At 42.3% G+C, this 20,944-nt stretch overlaps 1 protein-coding gene across 7 annotated transcripts in view; it reads left to right on the forward strand.

Moving 5' to 3' along the window:
* Positions 1 to 20,944, forward strand: part of SOX5 (SRY-box transcription factor 5) — a 918,192-nt gene that overhangs the window by 435,935 nt on the left and 461,313 nt on the right. The window contains exon 1 of one of the 7 annotated variants that reach the window (XM_020809978.3): positions 8,798 to 9,192. The exons of 5 other annotated variants lie outside the window; for them this stretch is intronic. In XM_020809978.3, the coding sequence (XP_020665637.3) occupies positions 9,155 to 9,192 (38 nt within the window). In that variant the 5' untranslated portion in view covers positions 8,798 to 9,154. Of the gene's footprint in view, positions 1 to 8,797; positions 9,193 to 20,944 lie in introns of those variants that run through there. One more of the 7 variants, XM_072999726.2, reaches the window with a different exon arrangement.

Raw genomic sequence — 20,944 nt, forward strand, 5'->3', positions numbered from 1 at the left:
GTAAGTGACATTAAGTGTTGATTTGAGGGAAAACGTTTTATTGGACTCCACATTTTTAACAAAAATGCCTTTGCAGCACATCCCAAAACTGAATGTGAGAAGAAACGTATCTTAAAAAATACACAGATTTATCAGGTTTGGGGGCATTTTGGAAAAATTAAGTATGTACAAAACCATGCAGATATTTTAAAATGCTTTCTAATTTGGCCAATTCAGAAAGTACACAGAAATATTTTTATTTTTATTTTTACCACAACTTTCTCTTTAAAAGGAACCCAAGGCAGCTTACACCATTAAAAGACAGTACATGGGAGGGATACATGTTCACATTAATAGCACATACTAATTGCAGAAGAACAATGTATATGATTCAATATGGAAAGAAATACTGTAACAAAAGTCCCACAAACCAATTCGAACCAATGATGGGAAGAAAATGCAGCTGCTAATTCTGAGAAATTAAATCAAGACTGAGTGATCTTCACATCACTCAATGACAGTATTTCAAATATAAATTTATGAGCACCTTTTCAGAATGAAGTAGCATCCAAAACAGCATAAAGGCTCATAGATTGATTTCCCATTACTCCAAGCCATTGTGGTCAAGGGTACAGGATTTTTAGCTGGGCTGTAACTAGGTTGAAGCAGATGGGGGATTCCTGATGTTTAGCAGGTGCTGAAATAAAAAATAAATAAATCTGCTGGTGGAATAAAAATTAAACAGCATCACTTCCTGATCTTATTCACTTTCCTTTTTCTGGAAGCATAAACGCTGTCTTCTGCGTGCTCCTACTCCTTTTCATTTTCTTTCAGCCTGGGCTACCTCACAGAGTAATTGCAGAGTCCTTTTTCAAAGACAAAGATTGGGTAAAAATATAAATAAATAATTGTGAAGATAAAGTGGGGAGGAAATCAAGCTGATTGGAGGAATGGTGTGATATCAAAGTCAGTAATAAAAATAAGCAAAATAAATGCAAGGCCATATTACCTCCTGCCTGCTTGTTCTTGGTATCTGCATACCGAGTAAACAAATGTAGGACTGCACCTTTAATGGTTAGTCACTAACACAGTGTGCTTTTTTTTTTTTTTTTACATCGTATTGGTTGTCTTGGGCATGTTGTGAGAATGGCTGACGGTCAGATTCCAAAAGATCTCCTGTATGGAGAATTAGTGCAGGGAAATCGCCCCAGAGGGAGACCACAGCTGTGATACAAGGACATCCGCAAGCGGGATCTGAAGGCCTTAGGAAAGGATCTCAACAGATGGGAAACCCTGACATCTGAGCATTCAGCCTGGAGGCAGGCGTTGCATCACGGGCTCTCCCAATTTGAAGAGACCCTTGTCCAGCAGGCCGAGGCAAAGAGGCAGTCCCGAAACCAGCAAAATCGGGGAGCTGGACAGGGGGCAGATTGTATTTGTCTTCAGTGTGGAAAGGATGGTCGCTCTCAAATTGGCCTTCTCAGCCACACTAAATGCTGTTCCAAGTCCTACATATAGAGCACGTTACCATAGTCTCTCAAGACTGAAGGATGCCTAATGAATTGGTTGGTGGACAGGGTGTTTGCTTGTATCAGCAGACAATCCATTTCACCATCTACATCCTGCTATAATTAATATTTGAATAATGCATTTCAGAGGCATCTGCTAAATATGTTTCTCCCCTTGCATTTCACCTTTCTCTCATAAAACCTATTGAAATACTGGTATGATTTTGAAATTGAAAACAACAACAACCAAACCTTACATATCTTAACAATTGTTTTAAAAGTTGCTATTTAAATGCCTTTGTTAGGACAACTCAGATGTCACAAAGTTAGACAAGCTTTCAGGATCTCTAGGCATCTTCAAGATTGTTTTTGGCGGCTTCTTTGGATTTTGAAGTTGAGTGAAGGGTTAGGGTAGAGTCATCTCTAGGTTGGAAAGCATGTGCTTCAATATTGTATGGAAGAGAAAATTTAATAACCTAAGAATGTAATCCTTTGGGACCTACCCACCTTTTTTTGCTCTCTAGTGGGTTCTCCTTACAAGAACTTGTTACAAACGTGTTCTGACAGCTTTCAAGTTATAAGGCTTTTCTATTGTGGCTACAGAGACTTTGAAAACCGGGCTTTGCAGGAGTGAGAGAGGAATCGCCCAAATCTACTGCAGAACCGACTCTGTTAATCTCAAATTTCAGGCAGTCAAGTAAATAAATCGATAAGAATTCGTGTGTAGCAACTACAAGCAGGCATCGTGAATCTGGGATTAGAAACCAGACTTTTTCAGAGGTCAAAGATGAATCAGAGCTTCGTACTCTTTTCTCTAGAACCTTCCATAGTCTGGGAACAGATTACCTCTGATTGTCTTTGTCCTATCATAAGTGTCACAGCCATCAGAAGGTAGGTTGATAGCTGAAAGAGAGGATTTTTTCAATAGTCACATCCATATCTTGGAACGTCTCTTCTCAGTTCCTTCCTCTACATCAATTTGCTCTCAACACTGAGACATGAAAAGGGAACAGTTTGGAAAGACTCTTGAAGGTTTATTATTTGGAAGGCACCTGATTTTTCAATATTATTTTTAATTCTGGTGTTGCTTTTAAGATTTGTTGTGCAAATTCAGTGGTTTGGGCATCTGGCTGCAGAGTCAGAGGTTGGAAGTTCGATTCCCCCCTCTGCCACCTTGACAAGGAGCAAACCCAGTGATCCATACGGTTCCTTCCACCTCTGCAGTTCCAAGATTATTAATGTAGTATCAGTACTCATATGATAATAACTAGGTTCTAGGGATGGACATCCTTACTTGATTCATCCGGTAAACAGGAGCCCAGATTTCCTTGACACAGGGTGATGCAAAGTGGGACTTGGATAAAACCTGCATATTTTCATGAGTATTTCTGCATAATGTGCTGTCTTGGAATATAAAGTAACTGTTGCCTTGTTGCATGGACTGGCAGTTTCCATTCACTTCACACCTCCGCTGAGAAGCAGAAAAATATACCTTGTCCCCCCACCCCACCCCTCGTATTAGAAATGTCCCTGTTGCTGTTTTTGTTGGTTTTGCCTTTACGTTTTCTTTTAAGTGTCCATTTTGGGACTCAGTGCAGCCTGAGGCAGGAGCATGGGGTGAAAATTGACCCCCAAAGCCTCATGAGGTTGCCCCACTCTGCCTTTATAGTAATGGCAGGCAAGAGTCAGCAGGCTGAGATTACGTTAAAAGACAGTGCCCCCCCTTTCCCCCCTAATTGACCCACTACCACTGTTTCTGCTTTGCCTAGACTTTTAAATGCAGGGAGATAATAACTACCAGGAAGGTCACGAATCACGATCGCAAGGTTGGTGGGCCGCATTCGACCTATGACTCCAAAGCTGTGTGAGCCCAGTCTCACCCAGTCTCGGTCTTGTTCACGTGTTTGGGAATCATGGGTAACTGAAGCATGAAGCATGGAGGGTGGATCACATGCATGGATTCTTCTCTGAACTGTCATGTGAGGATCTGGACACAGCTGATGGATGCACAAGTTTTCATCCCCATGACGCTGCAAGGCCCACATGCACCCAGTGTCTACGCCCGTAGGACCCATAACAACTTTTGAAATAAGCTATTAGAGTTTGATAGTCTGGACAGTAGATGAGAGCTGTCTTCCTGAGATTTGATTTACCTTCTTCTTAAAGATACAATGACTGGCTGGATAGCTCAGTGCTTTAGATATCTAGCTGTGGAGCCAGAGGTTGGGAGTTTGATTCCTGTGAGTAGAGCCAGCCTGTGTGGCCTTGGGCAAACTGCAAAATCCCAGGGTGGACCCAGAAGAAGCGAATGGTCAACCATTTCTGTGTATTCTTTCCTTTGAAATCACTGGAAAGGATCACCATAAGTCAGAATTGACTTGAAAGCACACCATACATACATAAATGTTCAAATCACCCCCAAGTCACCCATGCACAGGTGTTTTCTACAAAATATGTATAGTATTTTGCATTCCGGTATAATATTTACCCCTTGTACAGATGTTAGGATTACACTGGAAATAATCTGTGTTCACAAGACTCATCTGTGAACATGTGAAAGGATTCATTTCTTCAAAGTTGGCCTGTGTTGCTTTCAGTAATCCACCTTTAAAAAAAAAGTTTAAATCCAGTTGGCATGCAAATATCGGCTATCTGGAACGTGTTTCCTTTCATGAACGCCAGTGGCTTTGTGTTTGCCTATGTGTACTGTAAGCATAATGACAGGGCCCTTTTGGAGGTAGTTCAATTCATAGGGTCACCATAAATTGGGAAGAACTTGACAGCACATAACAACAATGTAAGAGGACCATCTGCCTGTTGCTAAACTCTGTATATGTGTCATAGAGAACTAACATGAAGAAACTGATCTGATGAAACTGTAGTGAGGTCAAAACTTGAGGAAGGAAGGAAGGAAGGAAGGAAGGAAGGAAGGAAGGAAGGAAGGAAGGAAGGAAGGAAGGAAGGAAGGAAGGAAGGAAGGAAGGAAGGAAGGAAGGAAGGAAGGAAGGAAGGAAGGAAGGAAGGAAGGAAGGAAGGACGGGCATTTGGGGATCACAGTGAAAATAAAGATACAGAATGATGCTTGAATGTATGGTTGTTGTTGTAATGTGTCCTCTACTCTCTGACTATGATGACCCTATGAATGAGCAATTTTAAAAATATGCTATCCTCAACAGCCCTGCTCAGCACTTGAAGACTCAAGCCTGTGGTTTCCTTTAGGGAATGAGGCCATCTCATATTTGGTCTTCCTCTTTTCCTGCTGCCTCCCACCTTTCCTAGCATCATTATCTTTTTCCAGAGAATCGTGTCTTCTCACAGTGTCCCCAAAGCAGGACAGCATCAGCTTCAAAATGTTTGCTTCTGGAGATCGTTCATGCTTGATTTGATCTAGGACCCATTTGTTCGTCTTTCTGGCCATCCAAGGTTATCTTCAAAGCTCTCCTCCAGCACCACATTTCGAAGGAATCAATGTTTTCCTTGCTGGCTCAGAAAGTACTTTATCATTCTTCAAGTTCTTAAAGTTAAATCCTTTCCGAACCATGGATAGAATCCAGCCTTCTACGACATATTGCGCTCTAAGAGTGACCCGGGACAATCCCGTTCTTCTCATCCGTATTTCCCTCCTTTGGGAGGCAGAGTTCATCATGGAATTCTCTCTAGCAAGGTAATAAACCGCGTTATCCTGTTGACAATGAAGTTTCTCTCCCTGTGCTACTTCTTTCCTTCTAGATGGTTGGCGCTGGATGTCTAGATGCAATCTCTTCTCTGGGTCGGTTAAGTTCTCGCATATATGTGTGGAGAACTGGAATGGCTCCCTCTGCCTGACCTGGCTGTGTTTGTCTGTAACTCATGTGGTAAGAACCTGCAGTGGCTTAGACAGCTGTACAACGGCAGCTGGTGCCTGTTGCGGTGCAGTGGAAGGCGCAGCAACGAATTGTAAGTGGAACCAAGGTTCAAAGCGAGGGCAGTGGTTACACTTCAGTACTGTACTGAAGACTGTGCTCATCACCTGTGTTTGATCCTGGGCTCAAGTAGCTAGCTGGTTCAAGGTTGACTCAACCTTCCATCCTTCTGAGGTCAGTAAATTGAATGCCCAGCTTTCTTGGGGTGGTGGGGGGCAATGTGTAGCTTGCATAATTAAATTATAAAATGGAGAGTGCTTTAAGTGCAATGGGGCAGTATATAAGCCACACACTTGGCTTTTGCTTTGCTTTGTGCATAAATGTACGAATGTGCATGCCTGCACGTATACGTACACATCCGTGGTCATTCTCTCTTCCACACACAGAAAGGAGCAAGGATTCTTTCACACACAAGCCCTTTGTCCCTGGTAAGGAGTCAGACAGGAGTGGCTTGCCAGGAAAGGGAAAGTGGCCCATAAGCCCCGAAGAGCAAGTGGCTGCTTCACCCGGAGGTCTCAAGGAAAGACACGGCATTGCCTTCGGTGGCTCCATAATTCTTATTTGCGTGAAGTCATTGGCCGTGTTAACTTCCCGGGCCTCCTATGTCAAGGGCCATGGCTGGATTACTTTCCTTATCTGCCAAATTATTGTATGATTTACTGGAGGCAGCTGCAGAGGCCAGGAAGTGCTCAGCCCGATTGTCACAACTACCTCATGGTCTTCGTTGTCTTTGGCAGGGGAAAGAAGGAGGAGACCCTCTGTCCACGTCCACCCCACTTAGGCCACTGAAAGAAGAAGTTAAGAAAACACCAAGGCTAGAAGGTCCCAGAATACACCAGCGAGCATGGGAGAGTAACATCTGTAATCTTTATAAGGATAATAGGGATGTATGTATGGTTGATTATGCTGTTGTTGTTATGCGCTGTCAAGTCATCTCCAACTGTGGTGACCCTATGAATGTGCATTCTCCACAATATCCTCTCCTCGACAGTCCTGATCAGGTCTTGTAAACTCAAACTTTTGCATTCTTTTAGGGAGTCAGACCAGCTCATATTTGGTCTTCCTCTTCTCCTGCTGCCTTCGACCTTTCCCAGCATTATTGTCTTTTCCATACAGTCCTGCCTTCTCGTGATTTGCCCAAAGTAGGACGGCCTCCTTTTCAACATTTTTTTTACCTCCAGAAATAGTTCAAGCTTGATTTCATCTAGGACCCAGGTGTTCCTCTTTCTGGCAGTCCAGGATGTTCATAAAGCTCACCCCCAGCACCATGTTTCAAACGAAGCTCTTTTTTTCCCCCATCAGCTTTCTTAACTGTCCATACATGGTGGTCATGAATACAAGAGTGTGGATGGTCTCGGTCTCCAGGGACACATCCTTACACTTGATGATCTTTTCTCATTCCTTCATTGCTGCCTTTCCAAGTCTTGGTCTCCTTCTGATTTCTTGGCTCGGGTCTCTCGAACTGGCTTCCCGACATACATTGTCGGCTTAATGATTGAACAAAATCTCTAACTATTTCCCTATTAACTATTGCTTATGTATGGCCTCCTTATTCTTGTCTGGGGCTCTCGGTTCCCTAAAATCGACTTGTGTGTTGTTTTTCCCCTCCCCTTTAAACTTTGGAGCTAAGGAAACTTTTTAAGAAGCTGAAGGGAGGTAACTCTGAGAATTATTCTCCCCACTCCCCACCATCATTTGTGATGGTGATGGTTCTGGTGTTGCCAGGCTGCTTCCTAGCACTTTGTGGGCAACGCAGTGAAACCGACAGAGTGAGTGACAAGTTGTTTACAGGTTTCCTTGAAGGGGCCTCTGGTATATTTCAGTCTGTCAAAGTTGCTTTTCTTTCCCCAGAACAATGCTTGATTGTTGTGTAGGGTGGTTCTTTCCCCCTCCCTCTTCCCTGCACACAGAGAGGTGGGTTCCTTTTCTTTAAAAAAATGGAGAGGTAGGGAGGGGAGAAGTAATGCCCACATGAGAATATATTTTCCTTAGGTATTCCCCCCCCCCATACATATACACACGAAATAAACATTTCTTTTGACTCCTCTGAATGTGTTTCTACACTGCTGGCTGTTTCAACCAGGAAAACCCCTTGTTTAAGTTGCTTTTGGTCACTGATTTCTATGTCTTTGCCTCACACCCTGGTTCTTTACCCACACAAAATGATGGGTGTGCGGTTTTCTGCAACAGATGACAGTGCTTGACAGAATCTGGAAGTTGTTGCTGTTGTTTTAATGTGTGCGGTTTTTCTACTGGTGTCCAAACACACCTGTGTTGGTTCTGTCTAGGCTAACAAATATATCGACTTACAAATATAGCTTCCTATTAAATCTAATGCATAAACATCATTTCTTGAATGGTACCCCTTCTCTCCTCATACTGTGGTTTCTAGTTAGTGGAATTTGTTGTCTTTAAAGAAATCATTGCATTGTGAGTGTACCAGTGAGTTCAAAAGCTTCACCTTTGATGTTGGTAAATATACACACAGAGTTTTGCCACAGTTTCTTCTCAGAACTACATTTGACTGGGAGATGATGAGCCTGATTAGCATAATTAAATTGGAATAGTGAACTTATTGTCTGTACATACGCATGCCTTCCCTTTGGACTGTTATGTTATATGTATCTGCGGAGAGATCCAGAAAAACAGAGATGTGTGCCTACATTTGCCCCTATATTCCCAGGGGAGGAGGAGAAAGAAGAAGAAGAAAACCAACTAGAGTTTAAAAGAAAGAAAACGCAGGACATGTGTACAGTATTCTATTCATCTCTCATTTGTGGTGTAATAAGGATTTAGCTTAAAAGGTGCAGATTTTGCCACTGTTTTTTACCTTTGCCTCCTTCTTGCCCCGAGATTTGGGGAAGCGAGTGCTCCGGAGTTTGCTCCCTGTGTCTTTTAAGGTTGCTAATATTTCTGTGAAGATGTAAAAATTAATAATAATAATAATAATAATAATAATAATAATAATAATAATAATAATAATAATAATAATAATAATAATAATAATAATAATAATAATAATAATAATAATAATAATAATAATAATAATAATAATAATAATAATTGGTGAATATTTTTAAAAGCTGCTCCTACTGTGAACGAGACCCTCCCGCCTGAGTGGCTGGTTCGTCTGTGTGAGTGCGCGCGCGCGCGCGCGCGCGTGTATCACAGTTGTGGTCTCTTTGATGATGATGGTGATGATGATGATGATGATGATGATGACTTGTGGAGGGAAGGAGAGCGCGGGGAAGGCAAGGAGCGGACTCTGGCAAGGGTGATCCTCTCCACCTCCCCCTGCTGTAGTGTACAGTACTGTGTTTTTGAGGGTGACTCCCGAGGAGGACCGTCAAGGCGGACGCGCAACCCCCCCCCCCAAAAAAAAGCTGTCTGGCTGCTGCTTCCCAACCCACAGCCATGTGGCGCAGCTGTGGGGGGAGCTTCCCAAGCCGGTCTCCTCCAGCTAAAGTGTGCTGCCCCTTTAAGAGACTGGTCAAGGAGTCCTAGCTCAGAGAGAGAGGGAGAGGGAGAGAGGAGAGCGTTTGAGAGAGAGAGAGAGTGTGTGTGTGTGTGTGAGTGAGTGAGAGAGTGTGTGTGTGAGTGTGTGGGGAGGGGGGGAGAGAGAGAGAGAGAGAGAGAAATCAATCGGTTTAGGAGGTTCGGATTCACTTGACAGGTTCAGTCGGAGGCGATCGTAGGTGGCTACTGTGACAAAGGGGGACAAAAATATTTGTGCTTTCCTCTCTCTCCCCCCCACCCCACCCCAGCATGCTCACTGACCCTGATTTACCTCAGGAGTTTGAAAGGTGAGTAGGGGCAGAGACCCCGAGCCTTTTCTATTTTTTTCTTTTCTTTTCTTTTTGCATGCCTTGCTCGATGTTGTGCTGTGTGTGTGCGTGTGTGTGTGTGTATGTGTGTTGTGTTTTGCGTGCCTTCTTCCACGGGATGAGGATCGCTGGTGATTTCCGAACCCGACCTTTCCACGGCCGCGCCGGCGAAGTGCAACTTTCCCTCCACGCGCGTCGTTGCATCGCCTCTGCCTTTTTTATTTTGCATTTCTCCAATAATAATAATAATAATAATATTGCGTGGAAAGGGTTGTGGGAGGGGGGGGGAAGAGAAGAAGAAGAAAAGGCACTTTCTCACCCTCTCTCTCTCTCTCTCTCCGATCCCCAGCCTGCAATCATGCCAGGTCGCAGTTGATCCGTCTTTTCCTCTTCGTTATTTCTTCTTGTCTTCCGCGCGCTTCTCTCTCTCACTCTTCTCTTGCCCCCCCCCCCGCAAGCGCGCATCTTTCCACCCGTAAACTAGATTTAAAGGGATCCCCTCGACGTCCTGCGACCGACTTCTCCGGAGATGCCTTTCGGATGGGGTGCAGAGCTAGGAAAAGGAAGGACGGTCGCGGCGATCTCTCCTTATCTCCTCTCTCTCTTTCTCTCTCCAACCAACACACCCCCCCTCCCCAAAAATCGTCGCCAACATCTCTCTCTCTCTGTTCCCCGGCTAATTTCCACCGCCCCCTCCCCTACTTTCCCCTCGGCTCCTTCTTTGAATCGATCAGCTCCATAATGAGCAGCTACCAGGCTTTCGGACAGATCCGGTCTTCCTTTCTGCCCCTGCCTTTCTCCCCGGTTGTTCAAAGAAACGTCGCTCGCGTTAAAGAAGGGAAGAAAAGCGCTTCCTTGGAATGAATGAGCGAGCGAGCGCATGGGGAGGATCGCTTGGAAAAAAAACTTTCCCATTTGATTCTCTCGCCCAAAAACTTTCCAGCAGGCATATCCCCAGGATCTGGGGTTTTTTCTGGATCCGAGAGGAGGGTTTGCTGTGGGGTGGGTTGGGCAGAAGGGCACCCCCACTTCTAGAAAAGGCAAAATCATCTTTAAGAAGAACCGTAACAGTAGCTGCGAGAAAAATTAAAAGTGAAGGGGCGAGGGAGAAGTGAAGGGAAAGTGAAACTTCCTCCTGTGTTTATCTCTTTTTGACCATGTGTCAAAAAAAAACCTGATACTGTATCCGGATTCATGGCTTAATTTGGTTTACGATCTTCGCCCCCTGCTCCCGTTGTGCGAGCGTCCACTTGGCCAAGTTGAGCTGTTTTAAGCAGCCATCCTCCCCACGGGCTGTTGAGTTCACAGCAACCTTGATGATGATGATGATGATTTTCTCTCTAAATATGTTGAAAGATCCTTCTCCGCCAGTGGTGGTTGCCTTGGAAGAGCCAGCAGGATCCTCTCTCCCTACAAGCCCCTTCCTTTCCTGTATATTAAGAGATTGTTGGTTGCGAGGAGGACGCCAAACTTTATATTTCCAAGTAGGAAGAAAGAACAAGCAAGAATGGGTGTTTTTTTTAAAACGTCCCCTTCCCCGTGCTTCGTGAAAGCTACCTTCTGCAGAAGCATTTGGTTGCATCTAAGTAATGCAAGCTAGGTGATAGACCAGCTGGTAAAAAATATGCTAAGTCGAGCTGTTCAGCTTGCAGACAGCTGAATTTGATAGGAAAAGGTGCAAGTGGGGGGAAATATCCCACAAACATCTGAGGAAGGCAGAGGTGGCTTATGAATACAATAGAACAAGGTATTGCTCCATGGATAACAAACTAGCTGTGGATGTATATTTTTGTGTGCATACATACATGTAGATGAATATGTGTATATACTTTATAGCTATAAGTGTCAGCAAGTGAACCCAGCAGATGGGTGGTTTTTAAAAATAAAAAGCCAACTCCTCCTGCTGCTGATTTTGTAACGCTGCCTCCACTGCACACATCTTGGACCGTAGCTTCTGAACTCCTTCCAAGGTTTTATTTGATCCAATTAATTTTTCTCCTTTGTTTAAAATCACTGACATTCTCTCCCCCTCCCTGCCCTGCTTGCCAGCCTTTCCATAATATTGTGGCACCTGGGAGAAGGGCACTGTTTATCTTGGTATAATCTGCATTAAGTTGGTAACAGCCAGATTCGCAGAAGCCCACAGAAGCTTAACAGTCTTCTGCAAAGTACGGTAAAAGACGTACACACAAAACACTAAACATTGCAGATGCCGGGGGTCTGCATGTGTATGTTTAAACTTTTTGCCTGGGTGGAATAAGGGTGAAAGACAGGAGTGCAAACACAGCTTTCTGCCACAGTAAGCCATGTCTTGTTTTAAGGAAAGAGATTTCATTTTCATTTTCAAGTAGTTTTGAGCTGATAAACAAATGAGATTTCCCTTTTTGAAAATTCGTCTTAGGAGGTGTGTGCATGGTCAGAGAAGTGTGTTTTTTTTTAAAGAGAAAAGTGACAGTTTAAATAATAATCTGTATGCTTTTAGCTTTTGCATGCATGTGGCTATGAAGGTGTATTTGTATATGGAGAGATAAATGATTAAATTTAGAGGGGGGAAATAAGTTACCTTGTCATCTCATGCTTTTTATTTACCATTTTCCATCTGTGGTTTTAGCTGGCAATCCAACCCAATATCTCTGTTAATCATTACCATTTGTTTACATTTTCTGTGTTTCGCTGTAGTTACTACACAAACTCACAGAGCTGTACAGGTTATAGATTCTATTTACAGCGGGACATGTACAATCCGTATGAAAATCCACGTTTCATGGATGGGAAAAGGCTGCTTCAGCCTTCCGCCTCTGCTTATTTTGTTTGTGTTTTACTGAAATGGCATTGCTAGCACCTGTCAGACCCTAAATGCATTGTTATTAATGCATCCAAGGCCCAACGTATATAGCATGGACTACGAGGAGTCATGTATATCTGACAGCCAATTTTGGTGCTGATTTAGTTAGTGGTCTCCAGCCTCTTCTCATATGCTGTTTGCAGGAAGAGGTTTGTCCGATGGCCTTTTTGATCATTTCAGTTTATCTGAACACTTTTGAAACTTCACTTTAACTTCGGGGGGAAATAGGATGCCTTTTATGGGAGGGGAACAGGTCCTGCTTTTGTTTTGATCTGTGTGTCCGTTTCCTCTAATACAGAAGCTGGAATGAAAACTGTCCACAGCATCCAGTGGAAAAGCAAGAATGAATCAGTAGCAATATTAACGTTGCTGGACTCTGTGAATGTACAGTTCTGTTTGTCCAAACGAAAGGATGAGTTTAGCATGTCTACAGACATTATTCATTCCTGGCTTCTTCATTGAGTTTTTTTTCCCCTTTGCTTTTTAAAAATCATTATGGTTTCTACTAGACAAGTGAAAGAAGTCCCAGAAATCTCAAACTTTGTGTAGAAGACTTTGCAGTTAAAAGATGCTGAGGGAGTATAGCTTTAACAAAAGTCCTGCTATTGCTGCTATTATTATTATTATTATTATTATTATTATTATTATTATTATTATTATTATTATTATTATTATTATTATTATTATTATTATTATTGGCTTTCATGAAGTAGTTCTGATGGACAGAGTTCATGACGGGAGAAAGTTTACGAAAACAATAATATGTATGCTTCAGTTCTGAGCTCAGTTACCAGGGTATAAGCCTTATGGAACACAATGGCACTTACTTCTGAATAAAGGTACATGGGGTTCTATTTTTAATCTCCCCCCCCCCCCACTGTTGCTGCCATAGAGATGTGGCCTGTGTTAGTCAGGCACAGAGGGGAAAAAAATCAAGATATATATATTTTTTGGTCTAAACTTTCACAAGGTATCAGTGGAAGAGGCTTTAAACTTCATCACCACAAACTCTGGTGTAAAACTCATAAGAGTTCAAAGCTCAGAAAAGCCTGGTGCACACTTCAGATATTTTCACAAAATCTTGCAAATATATTTTTTAAAAAAATAAAGAAAGAGGCTACTTGACAATGCTCTTGCTGTGTAGGGAACTGGGTCCTTGAAATCATAGGACTTTAATGTAGAGGGTGGCTTGTTGGCTGAGCAAAGATGTCTAGGAAAAACAAGGAGAGAAAAGCATGGAATGAAACAGAGTTCTTCATTTGAGTTGCCTCTTCTTTTTGAAAAGGATAGATCAACAGTTGACAGGAAGGCTCAAGGTGGTAGTTGTACTGTTTAAGACTCAATAGGGACAGGAATAATAATCTGAATTGTGCTGCTTTTGTAATCTCTGCCTCTCACTGCATTTATTTTGGGGTTCTTCCAACAGCTCTAAATGACAGTATCTCCCCCCCCCTTATTTTGCAGTTTTATGTTAGCTAAACTTTCTCATTTGAGAAAGAGAGAAACTCCTCTCTCTCTCTCTCCTTCTTTTGCCTCGTGGTGGTTGTGGATGTGGGGAAATTGACACCCGTCCATCACCTGGCTGGTTTGCCACCATGTTCTTCTAAAGCGCGGTAGTGGGCTTTTAACCCATCATGACAGCTTCCAGAAGGGGTGGACCACTATCCTGAGCATAGTGTGCTCCTTCGGTGTCATGGAGTTTGTAGCACCAGCAAATATAAAGAGTGCTCTCGCCTGGAGAAAGTTGTACTCTAGGTACTTCCTGGCCTTAAAAAACATACACACAAAAACCCATTATGCTAGAATCCTGACACCCAGTATATTTTGTCATTTAATAATTATGCTTCCAGCAATTCTATTCCCCCCCTCTGTTTTCTTGTTTTGAGATATATATTTTTTTACAGATGACCTGAGAAGAGCTATATAAACATCCACTTTTGGCCAGACAGAATTTGGCCTGTTGATGTTTCTCTGTGCGAAGGCAGAAGACATAATGTGTTTTCAGTGTGTTTCTTTGGCACTCTATTGGAAGAGATTTAGCATACAAGAGTGTTTAGGATCTCTAGGAAAAACATGTTAGCCGTAACACGTGTGATAGTTGTTGTTTTTGTGTGTGTTCTGTCGCCTGTAGATGTGAGGGAACATTTCAATAAATTTACTCGCTGCTTAGAGAGAGTGAATCCAGGCTGAAGCTGGCATGAGAGGGACCTGAGAATTGTTTCGTCCGATGGAAGGAAGTTCGTCTCCTTCAAGGCAAAGCAGAATTTAACAGCACCAGATTCTGGGAGGCTGGCCTGTCAGTGGCACTGGGAGGGTTAATTCATGAGTGACAGGGAGCAGAGATGGGGGGGGTAATCTCTTCTCTCTCCCCCCACCCCACAGGCAACTTTAAAATGTTTGCTTGCGAGTACAGTTTGCCTGGCCTGCTACCTTGAAGAGCCCAGAAAAACGTATTTCTTTTTTCCTCCTGTTGTCCAGAGACATTAAGCATAATGAATGCATGAGATATTTACAGCTTCTTAGGGAGCTTTTAACTAGCAGCTATATCTGTGTCAGAGCCTTATTAAAAATGTGACAACCTGTCTCGATGTTTTAGCCATGGTGCTTTTTGATAGGGATTGAATAAGTTTCTCCTGCCTCTTTAGGAAATCTATATTTTGCTTTTGATCAGGCTGCATTGCTTTAAGGTAGGCACTATGCATATGTATTCCTAAGGATGAAAAAGTGAGTAACCGATAGAAAAGGATCACTTGTTTTTAAAGGTTATTGTGTATTAACCATCCTTCACTTCTCCAAGACTGTTTTTCATAAAGTTAAGCAAGTATTAATGATATTTGTTTATCATTTCCCCTCTTATGATTTCCTTGGCAATAATTTCAGCATAACTAGAAATCTCAAAAGGAATCACTGTTCCAAATGTCAAGTCCACTGATCCACTGTACCTTTTAATCTAACTGTCGTAGGGGTTCTCAACAACCCAAATACTTCTATGATTTCACTAACGATTTTGTTTTCATAAAGTTAAGTACGTGGTATATACAGTGCTTGGACCATCCCTGCATATCTGATATTCAGACTAAAGATACATCGGCATACATCGGGAATATTTTTGCAAGGGTGAATAAAATCAGTTTGGAAGAATGATTAAAATCAGGAGCTCAATTGAACTCCCCCTGTGGGTTGTTTAATTAACATTGTCTAAATTAGCGCCTTTCTTAACACTCCAAATTAAGTGGATCGTGGACCCGATTATGGCAAAGTGATATGCTAAACTGCAATTTTCTTGTGGGAACTTTTCCTTGCCCAGGACCTCCCAAATAGCATGACCACTCTCAAAACCTTCTATGTGAGAAGTTTGACATGAGATCTGTCCAGAGTTGAGCTCAGTTTTCATTTGTCCCTTCGCTGAATCTGTCTGCTTCAAAGACCTTTTTGTGTATTTCCCTTCTGCTTTGGTGATCGAGCAAAATCTAATCCATGTCAACCACTAGGGGGGTATTTGAGAGCGAGAGTAGGTCGTACGTTTTTGCATTCCAGCAAAAAAATAAAAACCCACAAATCTCACCTAGGCAATACAGTGATCATAACCTTTAGGAGGTCTTGCCGGTTAAAAGTTGTGTCTAAACCAATACATCCTTGTTGTGTAGTACATCTGTTCACAGAGAAAATGGGTGAGTGAAAAGACCCAGCTCTGAGGCTAAGTTGGGTCTTTCTCTACCTACTAAAAGTGAAAAGTGAGGAACTGAGGCATTAATATACAGGGCAGTGGAGCTTTGAGACCACTGGATTAACACATAATGAAATGAACCAAACTCTAGCTGCCCCAAGGCTCAAAGCTGAGTCTGTTGGGAATTGGTAGCAAAACTTGTTGACAGTTTTGGTCTGTTTGTTTTCCGTGTGCACTTGACATTTCTGGCTACTGTGTCCTTTGGCCATCATCCTTCTTAATCAATTTAGTGGAGGGTGGGTGGGCATTATAATTGTCAACTTACAAAGCCAAAAGGTGGAAACTAAAGTGCAAGTACATTGCATTAGCAGGGGCTAGTAATTTTACTCCTTGGAAGTCTCCATTGCACCTGCTACAGAGAGAGGGAGGGAGAGCTTATTGGCATCGCCATCTGATATATATTAGTAGCTGTGATAGTGGACTGGATGACTGATGCTGACAGGATGATGGCAGTGATTCCTACACGGTGGAGGAAGTCCATCTCTCTGTCCAGTCAATTGCAGCCCCATTACTAGTTTCCTTATTTATTCAGTCTTTCTAGGAATTAAGAATTCTCTTTTTGAGCCCAAGGCTTCACAAAGGCGAGCAAACAAAATGAGTGAAATGCAAAGACATTGAATTCTAGCACAGCATTACATTTTAAAATATACAGATATGATATCTGTGTCCCGCCTCTGAAGATGTGGATTGCCATCCTTGAAAGCTTCATTTAACAGTGGCAGGTACAATTTCTTAGCCTTTAAGGTGCCTCAGAATTCTTGGTTGCTTCGTAGCTTTTGGGGGATACTTTGTCAAAAAGTCTCCATTGATGTTACATAATACCGGTACCTTACATATAAATGTGAGTCATATCGGTTTTATTAAATTCCACATTTTCTCCCCAAACCATTCTTCTTTAATTGAAACCTTTTGTGATTATCACTGTATGGCAAACACTCTCTTTGCTGTTTCAATTATATTCAATATCACACCTCAAGATGTCTTTTTTAAAATAGCAGATGGCCAGAATCGTATTGCCAATTTCCACTTGCAAAAGGGAAATAAGGTGCGTCTTGGTCATGGATTGTCACTAATTAATGAGGTGCTGGTTGCATAACTGGGCATGCGCCTGATCATGTGATAGGGCATGCTCCAGGAATACAACCAGCACCTCATTAATCAACAGTAATTTGCTGCCGAGACTTACATGGTGTACCTCATGCAAACAAAAATGGGTGGTAGGATTCTGGCTGACTTTCCATGGAATTTAAGAAGGTTCAAGGATGGTAGGACCACTTTGGAGCCATCATATCCTCAATTATGTCAACAAGCACATCCCAGAAATATTTTGGTCTTTCTGAAGCAGCATCCCAATCCCCTCTGAAAGTTTATTGCTTAGCATTAGGTACATAGAGGTACACACTAAGACGGATGGCCTTGTGCGTGATCAGACATGATACAGTAGTGCTGAATCTTCCCTGGTCCCACCTATATAACACATCTGTCCTTTGCCATAAAGCAGTGGATGGCAACCTGGCCTATGCTAGCTTAGTACCAGCAGTCCATAATATTGTGGTTGTGTGAAATCTTGGTTTAGCTCTCAGAACCCATATACTGCTCAGTTTACCTGATCTGTTTGCTGGAATGCTTAAATCAAGAATAAGGTTGATTTTCATAAGTCTGAGAAATAATAGGTAAAGGTGCTGTTTACTGAGGCTTTATTAATTTTAATAGATTGCCATCCTGATAGCTTTTGAGTCTTATTAATTTTTCTTGTGGATCAGCTGTCCGACTGGTATACGTTCACTGTCTTGCATTTTTAGGTTCACAAGGTACGACAAGGTACACTTATATATATATATATATATATGTAAGTGTAAGAATGTGTGCGTGTATATATACACACACACATTCTTACACTGGAAATGTCCTTATGTTTTAAATAGTGATTGCAATTTTCATGTTTTTGTGAAGTGCTACGTAGCTTTCTTCTGCTTTACTACATTTCTTCAATTTATCATACAGAGGGGGAGGGATCGCTGTTTATTATATTTTTTAACAGAAGTCTTTTTATTCCCTGCAAAGTTCTCAAGAGAAAGGTGTTTGCCTTCTATTAAGCATTTGAATTCTGAGAGGGTTTTTTTTTTTTTGTTTTTTTTTGGCGGCGGGGGGAGTTAAAAAAAAACTTTTCTGTGTAATCTGAATGCATAGCTTGATTTACTGTTCAAATGAGTAGATGTTTCTCACAGTTAGTCTAGGTATACTAAGGTGGATTGTTTGACTCTGAACTGGGAACGGCATTGTTTCTATTTCGATCATAGGTTTGTTCTTCAGATGTATAGATAAAATATTCCTTTCCAGATTCAAAGGAAAATGCGGTGCAAAACTATCTGTTTCTGATCTCTGTCTGTCTCAAATATTTCTGTGAAGAATTTTGATTTAGTTTCATATTAATTCATTGTGTTGTTTTTTTTTTAAAGTCCTCTTTAAACAGGCAGCAGAATACATATCCCAGTGCGTACTTTGAAATGTTTACTTGGATACATTTAAATTTATAAAAACGGTGTCACAAGGTTTGAGGAAAGGTGAAATCTGGAGGCTAGCGAAGCTCGGATGGAGACTTTGATCGGAGCAGGGCAGACCGTCAAGCAATTCATAAAACGCAAATTCCTCTGACAGCCTCGTATGATGCTTGTGTAATAATTCACTGCTAGCAGATTCTGTGGTAGATGGTGGCTTATATCACTTTAAGAAGGGATCAGACTGGTACTTAGAGCATCTCATCCCATCGTTCTCTGTTTGCCATCATCACTGAGTCTGTGAACCTCTGAATTCGAGAGAGGAACAGCAGGGAGAGATTTTCTTTGTGCCTAGTTAGGAGGCTTTACAGATGATCTAGCTGGCTGTTGTTGGCGAGAGAAAGGTTGGACTAGGTTGATTTTCGGTTTGATGCAGCCGGACTTGTTTGGCGTTCTCATTGTGAAGTGCTTTGTACATTTATTGTACAAGATCAAATGCGAAATAATCTCACTGAGATATCAGCTGGTAGCAGTTTCAAGCTGGCGATTTGGACGGGACTACATCCAAGCGGTTTGACATAACAGGGCTTTAGCAGGATTTTCTAGGCTATATTCAGTCGTCACCTTTAATAGTATTGTTGAACATTTGTGTTCTTAACTGAGAGTTAAACTTCCTGGCATCGAGCAGAATGGGCATGGCTTTTATGTTCTCCCTCTAACCGGTTCTGCACAGAGTCATTTTGAGCGTCTGTGTTTGCAAGGAAAGGATCGGAAGATTGTATACTGCTGTGATATTTTGGGGATTCTCTCACCATGGGGCACTAAAAATATGGCTGCTAGAAAATTGGGGCTAATCTTCAGTGGCACAAAGGGAGCATGGCTACCAAAATGTTGCCAGCCTCAAGCCAGTGATATAGAGTATAATAACCAGGTTTTGTGCTTTGAAAAAGACGCTCTGTGACTGAGTTAAATGGAAACATGTTACTTATTGACTATTGCTGAAGATTCTTATTTTTTTTTCTTTCTATGCTGATACATCAGAGATCAGTAAAATGTACTGAGAAAGGAGAATTTTACCAGGTTAGAGATAGGGCTGGGGTGGTAACAGTTTTGTGTGTTTCTTGTAACTTCTGCATGCTTTCTTACCCACTCATCCCCTTGACTCCATTCTATTTTGACATTTAAGCGGTGCTTCCTAACGGCACTCACAAAACATATGCATTCAAATGTATATTCTGTCAGGGTTTATTTTTGATCTGTACATTGAAATGGCTGAGAACGGAATTTTTAAAAATCACAGAAGTGTGCAATCTATTCGGATAGTTACATTCAAATCTGTACTACAGGAGTGCACATGCTTTTGTATATAGAACTTCTCATGTTCAGTCTGGCATCTTCACATAGGACAGGAAAAAACTCATGCTTCAAACTCTGGAGACCCACTGCCTGTTAATGTTAATGACACAGGGCGAAACTGAACAAAGGTCTGATTTGGGAAAAGGCAGCATTATATGCTCCTGTGAGAAATAGCTGGACACTGTCTTAAACCGCTGAAGCCTCTGTGCTGCAAGGTCAGAAGACGTGCAGTTGTAAAATCGAATCCACGCGACAGAGTAAGCCCCCGTCGCTTGTCCCAGCTCCCGCCAACCTAGCAGTTTGAAAGCATGCAAAATGCAAAAATGCGCGTAGATAAATAGGTACCACCTCGGTGGAAAGGTAAATGGCGTTCTGTATCTAGTTACGCTGGCCACGTGACCACAGAGGATTGTCTGTGGACAAGCGGTAGCTCTGTAGGTTGGAAATGGAGATGAGCACCGCTGCCTAGAGTCGGACACGACTGGACAAATTATCAAGGGGAACCTTTACCTTTACCAAGTCTACTCCACTCCATCCTGTCCTTCTCCAGTGTGGGTCTTTCCATATGTTTCAGACCATACTTTTCATCACCTCTGAAGACTGGCCGTGGTGGCTGTGGCTAACAGGAACCCTAGTCCAAAACATCTGAATTGGACTTAGGTTGGGAAATGCTTGTCAACTTTGACTGGCAGCAGTTGTCTTGGTTCTTAGACGGAAAAGAGGCTTTCATGTTTACCCAGTCATTTCTGTTGAACTTTCTGGGCATCAAACATGGGACATTCAGGATATAAAGCTACAGCCTCTAAGGTTGAGATGGGGGTGGGGGCTTGATATCCTGGGTTTATATCCAGGGGTAGAGGGACATCAGTGTCCAAACGTTCTGTTAGATCTTTGTGATGTATTCCTCTTTTACATTCTGGGATCAAGGAGATTTTCCTCCAGATCATCGCTCTGTTCCCTTCTGCTAGTTACTCTCCCCCCCTTCTCTCTCTCTCTCTCTCTCTCTCTCTCTCTCTCTGTGTGTGTGTGTGTGTGTGTGTGTGTGTGTGAGAGAGAGAGAGAGAGAGAGAGAGAGACAGACACAGTGAGAGTTCTATTTTATTTCTGCCTCTTCTGTATGGCTTGGCTCACTAGACCTGAGACATCTGGAATGTTAAAATAATGGTTGGTTGGAAATGTCAGAACAGGATTCTGGGGTGTAAAGTGTGTGTTTAAATCTCTATCTGCTGCCTCTTTTGAAGGCTGTTAATTCTGCGGTCTTTTTTTTTCACAAAGTGAGAAACAGTATGCCCAATTGAATGTGTG

This window comes from Pogona vitticeps, chromosome 5 (genome assembly GCF_051106095.1).
Source record: "Pogona vitticeps strain Pit_001003342236 chromosome 5, PviZW2.1, whole genome shotgun sequence".
NCBI lineage: Eukaryota > Metazoa > Chordata > Lepidosauria > Squamata > Agamidae > Pogona > Pogona vitticeps.